Source organism: Podarcis tiliguerta (assembly GCF_965153285.1).
Source record: "Podarcis tiliguerta genome assembly, chromosome: 3".
Lineage (NCBI taxonomy): Eukaryota > Metazoa > Chordata > Lepidosauria > Squamata > Lacertidae > Podarcis > Podarcis tiliguerta.
In genome coordinates this window covers 35,815,800-35,831,499 of record NC_139536.1, presented here as the reverse complement: position 1 = coordinate 35,831,499, position 15,700 = coordinate 35,815,800, and the positions used below count along the sequence as shown (strand labels likewise).

The following is a 15,700-nucleotide window of genomic DNA, read 5'->3' as shown; positions in this document are numbered from 1 at the left end:
GCAAGTTAACATAACTACACAATGGACATGTTTTACTTCTGAGGCAACTGGAGTGGGGGTGGGGGTGGGTTTGGAATGGCCTTCCAAATTTGGATGATTTCCCCGCATTTAAAACAGCCAAGAATTATCTCCCTGTCATGAAGTCTGGAGAGTACTTCAGAACAGAAAACAGAAATCAGTGTCAACAGTGGTTAAAGACAAACAAGCAGCAGTTGAGAAAAAGCCTGCTGTCAGAAAGCCGAACAATTTGGTGTGGGCAGATTTCTTCAGTACAGAATTCTATTTAAAGTGTTAAAGCATATTATAAAACCTGCACAAAATCAAAATATTTAAATGAACTACCATTAAAATGTGGCTATCCCAGTGTTGTATTTGTCAGAGTACAACTTAAAACCCTAATTCATGTGGCCTGATTTGCATGGACCATGGTTTAGAATTATTTGCAAACCAAGCCCAGTGCCTTAACTTTAGCTTATAAACTATGGTTCATCAGTGGAGATAAGCCATGGATATCTGTTGGCTTACTGAACTTAACTATGATTTAACATTATGTGCAAACATGGGGACTTCCTTAACTATGCTTTAAGTATGATTTGACAATCAAAATTGTCCACCAAGCAGAGACATTACGCAAGAGCAGCTGTAAAGCAAAATTGCTCTCAGTGCTAAGCCATTGCCACTACCAACTCTGCCTGGTAACAATATCACTTTCCCTACCAATGTGGCTTTTGTTTCACAGCTGCAACATGCATAGCAGAGGAAAACTTAAAAGGGACCTTTTTGAATTATTTTCTTAGTACATGTTTGCACTGTTGAAAAGTTTCCACTGTTGAAAGATTGCAACTAAATGCAGCTTTATTACATGCCTCTTTAACCAGTAGGGAAGGGTTTCAAGTCATGTTTATGTGCCAGATACCTGCTGTTCATGGTTTCAAAAACAATTCACACAGGTAGCAGCAGACACAATAATCATGTCATATTTTCACTCCCTGAACTGACCTAGGTGAACTAGGATGCCAGTGTGTGCATTAAGCAAGGGTGTGCTTTGTGGCCTTTAACTCTCCCTAAATTTTCTATAAAGTGCAGCTGGGGAAATAAAGCCAATAAACATTGCAGCAGCAAAGTGGAGCAAGTAAAAGGGTTAAGAAACTGTGCACTGCTAAGAACTCCAGGTATTTCTTTGATAGGGGAAGGTGGGGAATTAGCTGTTGACAACAGCAAATGAAGCACTCAAGAGAAAATTTCCACACCTCCTCTCTAGCAGCTGGCCAATGGGAAGGGGTACTGTGATCCAGTGAGCAGGAGCAGGGTACTTCAATGGCTTTCAGGAGAGCAAGGAGAGGAAAGGGGGGGGGGGAGGAAACAAGTCAATGAAAAACAAAACAGACCTAGGATTGTTTGTTTGGTTGGATGGTTTGTGGCTTAAGCGTGGCTTGTTTCACCAAATTCTGAGTTAATAAAACCATAGTTTGACTTAGTGTGATATATGCAGCCTGTGTATGAGGATGAGAAGTACAAATGATGCTTGTGCTCCTAGATACAAAATTTTATTTATAATTAATCCCCAAAAGCTCAAACACAAGAAAAACATAGACACTGCTTCAAGACAAGAAGCTTGGAATTCAGTTGCCTAAAAGAGAATTCACAGACTTAAAAACCATAGAAGTATAAAAAAAATGGACACCAGTATTGATAACTTCTGTTGAAATAGTGTGATCTTAAATCAAAGTGAGATACAGAAGAATGGTGCATCTTGTTTTCCCTGTAGAGCTTTGCAAACATCTACTAGCTCAATCATCAGCAGATAGATATTTGTTCTTCTGAAAAATGATAGCTTGGTTTTTCAAGACAGATGGCAAATGAAGTTTTGCAGAATTCTCTGATGTTTATAGGCGGTGCATGGAAAATTACAGAAGAGTAATTGACCAAACACAGCATGTCTGCCTGAGGACAGGACTCCTCCCAAGACACAAGCACACACTTTCATTGCTTCAGTGTTCCCCTTGGCATGGAGAACAAGGATTGAATATTTTAGAGAAAATGGAAAAATATCCTGGGAAATCAGAACCACTGTTGTGGCAAGACAACCTTCCCTTTTGTGGGATGTTATTTTAAAAGAAGAATCTTTCCCCTCGTGTCAGCCCTTTTCTACTATATGTATTTCAAAACACGGCGATGACCCCAAACTGGAGAATTCAAAGTACAAAAATGATTTGGCTTTAAAACAGTTAGCAAGATGGCTCACTTTATAGAGCTAAGCCCGCCCCCCCCCCCCAGGCCACACTCTTAGTATTTTATGAACAAATAAAATTCAAGTGGTGTAAGTATTTAACAGAAATGAGAAAACACTCTAAACAGCCACATCAAGGGCTATTGGTTGAAAGGCAAAGTATACTACTATAAAATGTAAATATAAATAAAAAGGCACACAGTCAATACTCATGCAAGCTAACATATTTCAAAGTTAGTTAACCTGATGTGCCAAACAAACCCACACACAGGCTGCTGCAGGAGGTTTCTGTTCCTGAAAGCTCTGGAATCTTACTGAATTCTTAAGAACAACAACAATGGACCGCAATTTCGATCGTTGTTCCTCCTAAAAAATTACCTAAAGCTACCATCCTGTGCACACTTACTTGGGCAAGCCTTATTGACCTCAGCAGTATTTACTTCCCAGTTTAGACTACAAGTATCTAAAGCAAAGCTGGCTAGCCTGTGACCCTCTAGATGTTGCTGGACAACAACTCCCATCATCCCTGATCATTGGCGATGTTGGCTGAGGCTGGTGGGAAATGAAATGAAACAACATATGGAAAACCATAGGATGCCCGCCCACTAAACTAGACCTCACACCGAAACTAGACACACTCCCACTCAAAGAGAGGAGGTATCTGACTCACATGCTCCGCTGTTGACTCCACTTGTAGGTACAATACACTGAATCTACAAAATCTTTATTTTCAGCTGGAAACAGCAAGTTCATCATTTCATAGTGAGTTTCCATCTAGTTGTCCTACATGTAAACCAAACGAAATCCAAGAGAACATCCATCCCATATAATTAAAAAAAGGAGAAGCAGCTAAACAAACTATCCAAGCTAAACAAACTATTGCCAAACCAGTAACTGGTTACTGTGTCATGAAACAGCAATTTAGATAACTATTTTAGAGGAGTCATTAAATAATTTTAGTTAAAGAGACATGTTCAGTCAACACAGATGGTTTAAGAAACAGCATGGATAACTGGGGGGGGGGGACTCTTCCCCACCCCAATGTACTGTAATCTGCTTTTGATTCTGCACAACAAGCACACTGTCTTACAGTGCAAAGAATCTGGAGTTGTAACACCAGTTGCGTTGCATGGGTGATACAGTTTTAGTTCACATGTGAACCTGTACATGGAAATTATACCTCATTTTCAGTCTGTGTTTCTTTTTGGGTTGCATCCTATTATCTGCTTCCACTGGTTCCTCATTTTTAATCCTTAACTGCAAGGCTTTTCAGTTCTCAAGAGTGGGATATTAAACTATAAACAAACAATAAACTTTATAAACAAACAATAAAACTCAGTAGCATCATCCCAGTTCTTTCCCAACACTACTCCAGAGGATTTTGTGGTTGCGGGTGGTAGCAAGAAGCACACCCAGTTCTGCACAGCTGGTCTTCAAACTTGCTGGATCATGTATGTGTGTGTTTCATACATGGATCTGTGTACCCAAGTAGAAAAAGTGAGGTTCTGTTTTAAGGCTGCTGAAGGAGGTAGAGAGAGATGCCTCCTTGCATACCTTCACTTTAATGGCACAAGACCCTGAAAATGCCAGCATATTCCATATGTAAGTTCCATATTCAGGAACTTACATTTTTCAAAAGCTTAACTAAGGCACAAAATAGAGCCTTTATAATCAAACTTTGGTTATCCGAGTCCACATAAAAGACAGGGCCTTATCTGGCCCCACTCTGATGTGGTCAGGAGGACTGCCAGAAATAGAGGATTAGTGGTAGCACTGAATTGTTCCCTAAAGCTTTGGTGTGCTCCATATAGCCCAAATCATACCTAATGCATAGTATTCTCATTGAGCAAAACTTCGACTAATTAAAGCACGAGATGTTCTCATCTTCATTCCTCTGGGAGTTTAGATAAAATGAAGCTGAATGAGAAGAAAGAAAAAGCTGCTTGGACATTTAACAGTGCTGCTCTCAGTTTAATGTGGTTAATAGCCCTAAATTGAATTATGTTAATTTAATATAATTTAAATACAGATTAATGTTGAGGCTTTGACACATAACTTGCATTAAAAGTGCAAAGGTTTGTCTAAACTGCATTTGGATACGAAGGTGTAGCTTATGGGAAAACTGAACAAGTTTGTTTCATTATAATTAGTAGGACAGTCAGTCTTACAGTGCAAGCTAATGATATCTACTCAAATGGAAGTCGTGTGGAATTCAATAAGGTTTAGGGCTTATAAACATCCATCTGCAGAAAACCAGAATTGACATTTGCTCTGGTTTAGCTGTACAGAGTGATTTTCCTGAGGGAAGCTCAGGGCAAAATAAATAAATAAATAAATGCATGCTTGGAGTGTTAAAGCATGGACTTCTGCTTGGAAAGAGTGAGGCAAAAGGCAAGTGAGGATGAGCCCTTAGTCTCAGGTAAGTGGGGCTAGAACTTAACTAATACAAATCTGTTATTTGTCAGGAGGTTTTACTCTGTTCTGTCTGGAAAGAGAATATACTATTTCAAGGATGTAGTTTGAGTTCTAACTGCCATTTTCTTAATTTCTTTGAATTTCAATATTTTGGGGGGGGGGTTTGCAAAGAATGCTATTTAAGGTCTGGCTCTGTGTAAAATAAACCTACTTCCTGTGCTGTCATGGGTTCTAGTAACAAAAAAAACCACGGAAGGCAAGAAAAAGGAAAGGGGGGTTTCCGTCTGTGGTTCTTCAGAAAAGGTAACATGTAACCAGCTACAAGTCTTGATATGATTGCTACAGAAACTTTTTGAAACGCTGTTATCGTTCTTACAAAGACACAAACAGGCTAGTCAAATGCCATAGTATGTAAATTCCTTCCAGTAGCACCTTAGAGACCAACTAAGTTTGTTATTGGTATGAGCTTTCATGTGCATGCACACTTCTTCAGATACACACGGAAAGCTCATGAAAGCACAGTACTACAATACTGTCTTATTTATTTTATAGTACAGTATATTGATTATTGCTTTCATTTTATAGATCAATGGTCTCGTTGGATAGTAAAATTCATGTTAAATTGCTGTTTTAGGGGTTGTTTTTAAAAGCCTGGAACAGATTAACCCGTTTTGCATTACTTTCTATGGGAAAGCACACCTTGGTTTTGGAACGCTTTGGTTTTGGAACGGACTTCTGGAATGGATCAAGCTTGAGAACCTAGAAAGTGTTTCAGTGTACTATTAGAACCAAGCCTTACAGTGACAAGTGAGCTTTGCAATTTCTTTACATTAATATAAACACAAAGACTGCATATGCACAAGGACTGTGCCACTGTGATACTGTACCTTAATGCAATCACATCTTCTAGTTAGTAGCATACCACTAACCCCATGGTGGAGTGCAGTATTGAACAGTCTTGCTTTTAACACCGGGTTGTGCCTGCAGGATATATTTCTGCACTCAGAACTTCAGGCTTCACACAAATTGTTGCTGCTTTGTGGTTCGGCTTCATATGGCAGGTTTAGCTGCATGTGCTGATAAGCCATTCAAAGAACTAACACGATCTGCTCTTACTAAGATCTGTATTAGATGCAGGCAGCTAAGAAAGGCAAAAGTGCCCTTGAAAAATATGACCAGGAGGACGCATTTTGCTGGAAGAAGCAAATTTCTACTAATTGCTCTCTTTTCTCCCTGTCCTCAGTTTCTGTAGCTTTTACATCTGCTTAGTACAAAAATAAATAACTATTACCCCTCCCCACCTCAACAGTGCAGGAAACGGCTGTCTCAAACTTCTTTCTTTTAGCCAATTTTGTATTTTCAGGAACCACTGAAAATGTAACACCCTTCTTTTGAAACAAGTGCAGCTGCAAGCGCTGTTGCATCATAAAGCCTGAAACTGGATCGACTCAATGATGTGTGGGCCAGAAAAAGGAGAGCAGCTGTTGGGACTTCTGTCCAAGTAAGCAGCTGTCCATACTGGAGCAGGTCTGGATATGCATTCTTAAGATGTCTGTAAAATGGAAGCTTGGCTACTCCCTAAACATTTCGTGTTACTACTACTATTACATGATTGACCTTAGCTGTACATCTCAATTGGAGAAAATATGTAACGCTGCTGCATATATTCAGAGGTGGATTTAGGGGACCAGTTTGCCCACACTGGGGGCAGAGCTGAGAGGGCACCGCAACAGTGACTTATAGAACGTATGTTGAGAGGCGGTGTGTGTGCGCACCAAATTTTGGCGTTGCACAGGATGCCACTGAAATTTGAAAGCCCAAGTCTGCCACTGATACATTTCCGGGGGGGGGGGGGGCAGTAAGGAAAATTGGTACTATGTGTCAAAGTCTCTCTGGAAGTTTTGACAAAATAGCTAAGTCCAGGAGTTTGTGAGCTTGCTACAAACTGCATTCCCTCTGAAAGAATGGCTACATAGCTTTCAGGTCCTCTTGAATCCATCTTTGTCATTGTAGGACCAAGCAACCTCTTTGGCAAGGAGCACCTATCATCAACTTAGACTGGTATACCAAGTATGTCCTTTCCTGAACAGGGCTAGCTTGGCCACCATAATCCATGCATTGGTATCCTCACAACTGCACAACTGTAATGTGCTCTCTTGGGGGCTTCCCTTCAGACTGGTCTGGAAGCTGCTGCTGTTGCATGATACTGCAGTGAAGTTGTTAAATGCAGTACTTGGATATGCACATATTACATTATATTGAGGAAACTGCTCTGTCTGCCTATTCGGTACTGGACTATCTTCAGTGCGTTGTTACTAATACCTAACTAATACCAAGGCATTATTACTGAACAACTTGGGACCAGATTAAAGCAGGTTTCAGGTAAATGAATTAAGTAAATAATGGATTGCATAGTGCAAATGGCAGAAATAGTGGTTCTCTCAGGCGTTGTCCTAGAGCTGAAGATATCTCAGTAGTTATTTCCAAGTTTCAGGAGGAGTTAATGTTGCTTCAATTCCACCAAGAGTGTACAAGATACTTACACATTTACTTGGATATAGATGTTGTGCTTCTTCTTCTTCCTTTTCTTTCTTATGTCTTTTTTAAAGTACCCAGAAGCCAATCAAGGGTGGGGTAAGAGACCGCTCTGGCGAAGATAGCATCCTGTTCTTTGTAAGAAGCCACAAACTTGTTGTTCACATTTAGGTTTATCTAGGCTTCCTGCAGCTGCTTCTTCCCACCCCCACCCCTTATCCAACTGGGACAATCAATGGTATGTATCTTGAAAGGTCATGATAGCCATTGTCCTTAATTCACTGTCTGAAATATAACTGGCTCAGCTCTTGGCCAATCTGCTCTAGTGTATGTCAGACAGAAGTTGGAGTGAGGGTATCAAAATAGTAGGAATGTAAAATGTAATATGGCTAGCCCTACAAACCTCTACATTTCCACTGAGTATATCTACACATCATGCATGAAAGGGGGCTTATACTAGTCATGGGGTTGTGAGACAGAGCTTATCCAGACAATGAAGTCATGCTGCTACTACATCCTTTTGGAGATAGTCCTGCAACTCTTAATTCAAAGACAAGTTTTCATTATATAATCAATAAATACAAAAGATGCCAGGAGTCATCTTGCTGACCTCCACTCTTTTAAAAAAAGCTGGATGACTTGTGCTCCCATATATGATAGGGAAAGCAGTCATACTCCAAGGAATAGCAAATTAGTTTCACAGCAAATTCTGTATTCATCTTAATTTACTTCAGCCCTTACACCCCTCCTTGTAGGCAGGATCTTGGTGTTACGGTCCTAAATGGCATATGCATTTAGGAAATAAGATGTCCATGGCATTTGCTGAGCTACATAGAATACTGCAAACTGTCCTGTGATCCTTGGATGAATGGCAGTATATACATTTTAATAATTATAATAATTTTGACAGCACTCCAAGTTGCAATGGCTCACTTGCTGAGGAAAAAAATCTCATTTGCTCAACAACAATATAAATGCTTATTGCGAGGTGGGGGATGGATGGGGAGAAAAGAAAGCCATTCTACAGCTTCTTGCTATAAATGAAGGTGGAAACATTCCTCAAAGAAAGTATGCCAGGAGCTGGGACACTTTGGCCCTCCAAATGTTGTTGGATTACAACTTGCATCATTCCATCATTCTTGACCATCGGCCATGCAAACTGGGACTGATAGGAGTTATAGTCTAACAATATCTTGAAGGCCACAGGTTAAACACTGTTATTGGGAGTGTGGTGTGGCTGCTCCTCTCTTCTTCCTCCATCAGCAACAATGCAGATGTTAACATCTGTTTAATTCACATAGCAATATAACATGCAATCAAGTTTTTGTTGAAAAATAAATTGGTACGTGACAAACGCTATAGAGAGAGAGGCGGAGGGGAGGGGGGAGAATGAGGGAGACAAGAGGTGCACAATTTCTAATTTGTGCAAGACACAGAACCAAGGAAATGATGCAACAACCTACTCATGTTTCTGTGACTCAGTGGTTGTTCATAACATGAGTAGGGCGATGTGCTTTAGTTGCACTTCAAGGGTCTGTGTCTGGAAATATGGAACCCAAAATTTTCCAGCAATGACAGACGCCTACACAGGAAGGCATTGGGGTGCATCCTCAACTTCCTGTAACTGTTTTTACTCCAGGGAAGAGAGCACTTTGCTTCCATTTTTGTGAAAATAGGGTCTTGTCCCATTTAGTTATTAATACTAGTTTGGCAGTTATGCCAGGAAGTAAGAAAAACTGCTCTCAGCCAATTCCACTTTCAAGGAAATAAAAATTCACAAGTGTCTCAGCTGTTTCACTCACCAAAGTGTGTAAAGAGTTACTGGCTACTTATTTTTTGATGTTTGGAAGTATAACTCCTATTGGACACATGCTATGATTCTTGGCTAAACAATTTTGCACAATAGGGTAGCAGGGACCTCTCCAACGCATCCTTGAACAACAACAAAGTAAAGAAAAATGGCAAGCAAACAAAATTAAATGCAGGATCTGCATCTGAGTTCCAAGCTGATCAACTCCATCAAGATTTAACACACCCAATTAAGCCATTTTGCATCCATAACGATTTTTTACAATCATAATTTTTATGGCAGCCTCTCACTTCAGTTTCACAAGTCAAAGTCATGTCAATACATGAGGAATCAGAGGCTGAGAGTTTTCAACTGTTTCAGAGGGAATATCTACAAAGGCTGCAGGGTATATTGCCAAAATACACAGATCCATTATGGCCTAAGTTTTTGTGCCTACCTCCTCAGGCATATGAACTACTATAATCAGTTGGAAGATGTGCGAGTATAGGAACGAAGGAAGTTGCAAGAAAAAGGGCATGAAATGCAAAGGGGTAGATTTTGTGATTGCAGTACAGATGTGAAATGTAACAAATTATTTTGTTAAATTTCTGCTGCATGTATTTAGTGTTGAGCTTTGAAATAGCAGTTCACACATCACCAGTTAGTAAAGACTTGTCCTTCCCTGTAACAACATATGAGCTTTTAAAACATTCTCAGCAAACGTACTTCCGAGTAACCCTCAGTGAACCCAATGGGAACAGAAGGTTCACTTACTACAGTACAATGCAATGAATTTATGTGCGCTACCATATACATGATTTGCATCACCCATTCTTGCAACCTCCCACCAAATACTCATCATTGTTTCAAAGTTCTTCTCACAGAATTTTACATCTCTCCTTCCCCTTTTGCTCATGTGTGCCCATGCTTGAATCCCTTTGACTTGCCTTTGGTTTTCCCCAACCGTACTCTGTCTGTATGTACTGTTTCTGTTCACATTTGCTCTTCGTGTTTTAATTCAAATCACAAAGTTACAAGAAGTAAACATGAATAGGCTGGCTATGCACAGTTAGAGGGGATTTTGTCACTTCTCTTGTGACCTGACTCTACCTCTTCTCCTGACATTGCAGTAAAACTTTAGTCAGGACAAAACAGAGAACTGTGCTTAGTATAAAACTGATCTCCTCATGGGTGCAAAAGAGGAAGCAAGCACAATGTTCACTGTGGTTTATTCATAAGTGAAGACCATTAAGACTTAATTAGGCCTATGTGTGTTCTAAATCATAATCCCAGAGCTGGTTCAAGCTTCTGTCTAAAGCAAAGGACAAGATGGCACTCCCTATTCCATGTACAGAAGCTGGCTGGGCTGGCATTTGAATTTTGCTTCAATGTTGGTGATAGAGTTACACCTGAGAGCAGCAGACTAGCTTAGTGTGCAGGGCTCTGCCCTCCAACACCATGCTGCCAGTCTCAGAGTTGGCTGCTTCACTGTGCTCAATGATAGAGCCAGCGCTGCACATTCAAGGGTCAGCAGTAATCCACACTTCTCACTACTTCCATGCTAGCCCATGGAGTAGCACTTTGTGCAGCATAGCAGCATGATGGATGCTGCAATGTCAGGAGAAGAGGTAGAGTCAGGTCACAAGAGAAGTGACAAATATCCCCCTAAACTGTTGCATCCTCAGCAATGAAGAACTCACATACACAGCCAGACCCTATTCATGTTTACTTACATGTCAGCTTACTCCCAGCTAAATGCATTTAAGATTGCAGCCTATGAACATTTAGTAACTTTGTGCAATTTCGAATTAAAACACGAAGAGCCCTAACTAAAAACAGGATACAAGAAATAGAAACCTGACATGAGACTTCACTGTAATATAAGGAGTGGAGAGAAACAGATAACAGTACATACAAGACAGAGTACGGTTGGGGAAAACCAAAGGCAAGTCAAAGGGATTCAAGCATGGGCACAACATGAGCAAAAGGGGAAGGAGATAGATGTACCAGCAACATTTCTGAATTCTGCTGAAGAAGAACTTTGAAAAAGAAAGAGGAAGTTCTAGCCCCTTGAACAGGAAGCCTCCGAAACTTTCGATTATAGGAACATGCAGCAATGATTGTGCAAGATCAAGAAGCATATTCTGTGTGCAACATCTTATACATGGAAGGCTAATGATCATAGCTTTACAGTGTTATAAAATTTGGTGACAATGACCCCTCAGGCAAAATGCTGAGAGATTATTTAGCTCAACAACTACACAAAACCCATTTGTAATGTTGTGCAACGCACACGACTAACAGTGCAACCAAACCCGAAATCTGAAACAATGAAAAGGGAGGTAAATGCCAACAGGTTTTCTTGAATTTCCATCCCATGCTGAAGAGATACTTTTCAGGTTGTTGTTTTAAAATAAACTTGATTGATTTTCCTCTAAAGTCAAGCAACTAGTTCCTTTGAAAACTTTGAAGAAACCACCAGCTGCATGCATCATTCTTCCATGTGCACACAAATAACTTCCACTGAGCTGCACAGTAGTTGAGTTTTTATAATGTGAAGTCTGTCAAGCATCCCCCCATGTGGTGGGTGTGGGGCAAAAAAATACAAGTCCACAAAGAACAAGCAAACACCAAGTTTATGATCCACTGCTTTAGATGACAGTCACATCAGTCACCAAGAGACCAACAGAGATATAAAGTTACAGAAACCTGAAAATCAGTAGTGACAGCACAAAAGAATTTAAACCAAAAGGTTACTTAGCTCACCCTCACACTAAAAGAGGGGTTTTCTGCGATAACCATCAGCCATGACTACCCCAGTTCACATTACGGAATGTTATCCCAGTGCATCCAGTGGTCAGAATATTTTCATTTTGACTTCAATAAAAGCCATGCTATATGATAACAATGAGTAAATTAATTGTAAGCCCGTCCTTCCTTTTTTTTTAAATTGGAAAATTGGATCCATTCCATGTATCCCCAAAACAAGTGAAAACCGATAGACCATGGAATACTCCAGTCATGCAGCCCGGGCTGTATAAATTGATTGACCCTTATTGCACAACCCTCTACAGTTATATTAACTTCAAAGTGATTAAGCACAGGAGGAATAAGATATATATACCAACTTCCCTTTCAGTGGAAGCCCTGCACACAGGCTTTTCACCTCCCCACAATTGGCTTGGGTTTGTGTGTGTCAGAAGAACCTCCAGAACAGTGCAGGGGGGTGGAATCATTCCATCTGGCAAACCTTCTGCTTGTGCAGATGGAACGTTTGTAATAGTGCACGTTTAATTCCACCCACAAACACTAAGAACATAAAAAAGAGCCCTGTTGAATTTCCTACCAATCAGTATCATCAGATAACCCTGGGTTCTCGTATTAGGAGGGAGTGTAGAAATACTTCTCTGTCTTCACACCATTCTATACCTCTATCATGTGCCCCCTTCTGTACCATTTCGTCAGATGTTGCAACCTTTCCACATAGGACGAATGTCTCCAGGCCCCTGAGCATTTCCGTTGCCCTTTTCAACTTCAGCAGCAGATGAAAGTGCAATGAATACGCCAGAAGAACAAGCTTTTCTAAAACACACGCACACACCACAGAATGCCTGTACCTTCCTGTATTTCATGACATTTTGGCCTCCCTCTTTTATAATTTTCCAGCTATACCTGTATATGTAATATATACATATATGCTAGTTATTATAACATCATCAATGCACATGGTACTTTACAGGGTACAAAAAGGGTCAGGTCCCTGCCCTGAGGAGTTTACAGTTACAGGAGCTAGCAAAACTGACAATGTTTCATGCATAGGACAGACAAAAGCTGGTCTACAAAAGCCTATGCTGCAATAAAGAGTAGCCTTCGAAGGTGCTGCAAGACTCTGTTCCAGAATCAGTAACATGTCCACTGCTATATACTACTAGAAGTTCAGTTCATATGCTGCAATAAAGAGTAGCCTTCAAAGGTGCTGCAAGACTCTGTTCCAGAATCAGTAACATGTCCACTGCTATATACTACTAGAAGTTCATATTTTATGCAGCTGCAACAAGAATCCTGCAGTTCTTTATTTTACTGTCTGGCCTCGCACTCTGTGCAAGCCAGAGCTTAACAAAAGTGCCAGGCAAACTTTCCACATAATGGAGCTTATGAAGCATATAAGAAGAGACAGGCAAACAAAGAAAAGGATCAAGGGCAGGAACTATTCAGCATCATCCTTTGTTTCCGGATCTCATGTGGCTCAATCAATGGGGCTCCTGCAAGTTGAGCTCTTTGAGGACTGGAATCTTTCTATTCACATTCAGATCTACCAGAGTATCCATACTGAGCTGATAATGAGAAAACATTCTAGAGAAGCTAGAATTTGCAGGAAGGAATATTTCCCAGTGAATTAATTTTAACAGACGTTCACCTTTGAACTTTCAAGAGGAAAAAGTTGATGCACCCGCACACAGCTCAGTTATCCAGATGCAAAGCATGAAACAGGTGTTTTGCTTATTACTATACAAGCCTTGCCATTCAAATATTGAAAGAAAACTTAAAACTGCACTATGTTTCAAGGACACATCACAAAGTTTCCCCCTCTCTCCCTGTTTGCACTCCCTTTCTTTTTATAATCTCTTCCACGCTTTTCACCTGCTCACAGGCTTAAAAGTTGTACTGTACTGATAACATCTGCACAACATTTGAAAAAGAGGAAACGAGAAACTAAGCACCTGCTGCTGACATAAAACAGTACAAAACTGTGCTGGGCCTGCCCCTTAGAAAAGTCACAATAACAGCCACCGGCAACGTATGACTGAGGAGGAGTTTACAGAGGGGAAGGAGTGTGACAAACCAATTGAGTCTGAGCACTCTGGGGAAAGTCCAGTTCTTAAACGCTGCTTAAAAGATAAACGCCTTTGTATGTCGAGAGGGTACAGTGAGAGGGCTCCGAAAGGGTGGGGAGAATGAAATAAAAGACTGCTGTTACAAGCGAGCTTCGCGTTGAATGCCACATTTAATGTGTGTGCCCCCCACCTTCAAAGAACGATCTGTTCTGCAAACACATACTCCCAACCTCGGATCGCTCCTGGTGTTCATCTACTGTACTTTGAATTTTGTTCATGCATTGTTAGGTTTGTGCAATTTAGGGAGGGAGGAGGTGCAGGGTTTGAAACGCACCGACAGAGCTAAACAATAACCCATGCTTTCATTCAAAGGGTTGGCTCCTTCCCCCGGGAGGAACACAATGATGTCCCCCGTGTAAGTGGGGGGGAACTCTGTAGGGATGGGTGGTATTTCCCCTTTTTATTTCGTGTGCGGGAGGTGTGCGCTCATGTCCTCAGGTGCCATTTGCTTAGGCTTATAATGCAGTACTCTTTGAAGTCCTCCGCTTTGGAAGCCTCCAACGTGACCGTCGGTTCACAGAAGGTGGACAAGCCGCCACACTCCAGCCCAGCCCAGCGACTTCCCCATCGGATTTCTTTCTGAAGAGCAGCTTTTTCCCCCGCTCCCAAACTCACCTGCAGGATCTTGTCCAGCCCTTCCTGGCCAAGGCACGGGAAATCCTTGAGGAGTTGGGTTTTCTTGTCCTTGTAGCTCTGCGTCGCTTGCTTCCAATAAGGCTGCTCCAAGACTTCGAAAATCGCTGCTCCGATGGACAGGTAGAAGATGATCGCCGACGTGAGCAGGGGACCTCTGTCGACCATGGCGGCGCCCAGTGGGGGACGCTCAGCGACAGCGAAAAGGAGAGGCGGCCGCCGGGATGTGCCTGGCGAGGGAAGCGGAGAGCAGACCTGAGCTCCCTCTGGAGAGAATGCGAGGGACTCTCGCGCGCTGCCTTGCCTTAGCCTGCCTCTGCTCCCCACCCCTTCCTCCTCCCCGAAGCCCCTCTTTTTATTTGCCTCTCACTTCATTCTGCTCTCCTCCCACCGTCTCCTCCTCCTCCTCCTCGTCGCTTCCCCCCACCGAACCAGCCGTTCTTCCGACGGTCCTCCTTTCTCTGCCTGCGTCTTTTTCGCTGTTTGAATTTGGTGCCCTTCTGCTCCCCCACTCATCTCAACCAGCGGCGCATGCGGAGCCGTTACCGGTTGGCCGGTGGTGGCGGCGGCGGCGGCTGCTCCGTTCTCCCGCCTCAGAGACGGAGGCAGCGGGGAAGCCTCATTCAGTCCGCCTGTGTCCCATGTGGCGCGCGGACTCCGTGTCCCGGCGCGTTCCGTGGCAGTGGCGGTGGCAGCAGCGGAGAGAGGGCGCCGTGGTCGCCACGCCGCGTGCGGCAGCAGCCGTCTCTTTCTCAGCTTCTCCCAGCCCGCGCTCGGCGGCCCGCTCTCAGCACGGAGTGGCCCCGGCCCGCCCTGAGAAAAGCTATTTAGGAGCGGAGCGCCCGCCCTGCGCGGTGCCAGCTCGTGGAATGGTCAGAGCTAGCTGCTGCCACCGCCTGGGCGGGGTGAGCTGCGCTCCTCGGCAGTTAAGCGAGGTGCTCGCTTGCTCTTACGTTGACCTGGGTGGGAGCCTACGTCAAGTGTGTGTCTGTGTGTGTGTCTGCCTGTCTGCTTGTCTGTCTTTCACTCTCATATTCCCGCCCTTCGAGGGCTGAAGGAAGGCTGAGCACTGGTAAAAAAAAAGTGGAATTAAAAGTTCAAAAGAGTAGCCACGTTCGTTATCTCAGATAAAATGATCACTCTGGAGCCGAAGCTCATCTGTATGCTTTACGCAGTGCTGGAAAAGGAATTGTGATAGGAATT

The 15,700-nt window shown here is 42.4% G+C and overlaps 1 protein-coding gene across 1 annotated transcript in view; it reads right to left on the bottom strand.

The window, feature by feature from the left end:
• Nucleotides 1-15,459, bottom strand: part of KCNK5 (potassium two pore domain channel subfamily K member 5) — a 38,066-nt gene extending 22,607 nt beyond the window's left edge. Inside the window, exons 1-2 of the mRNA XM_083434512.1 lie at nt 15,044-15,459; nt 14,480-14,727 (exon numbers count right to left, since the gene is read on the bottom strand). Coding sequence (XP_083290638.1) covers nt 14,480-14,665 — 186 coding nt within the window. The 5' untranslated portion in view covers nt 14,666-14,727; nt 15,044-15,459. The remainder of the gene's footprint in view (nt 1-14,479; nt 14,728-15,043) is intronic.
• Nucleotides 15,460-15,700: the final 241 nt, after the last annotated feature.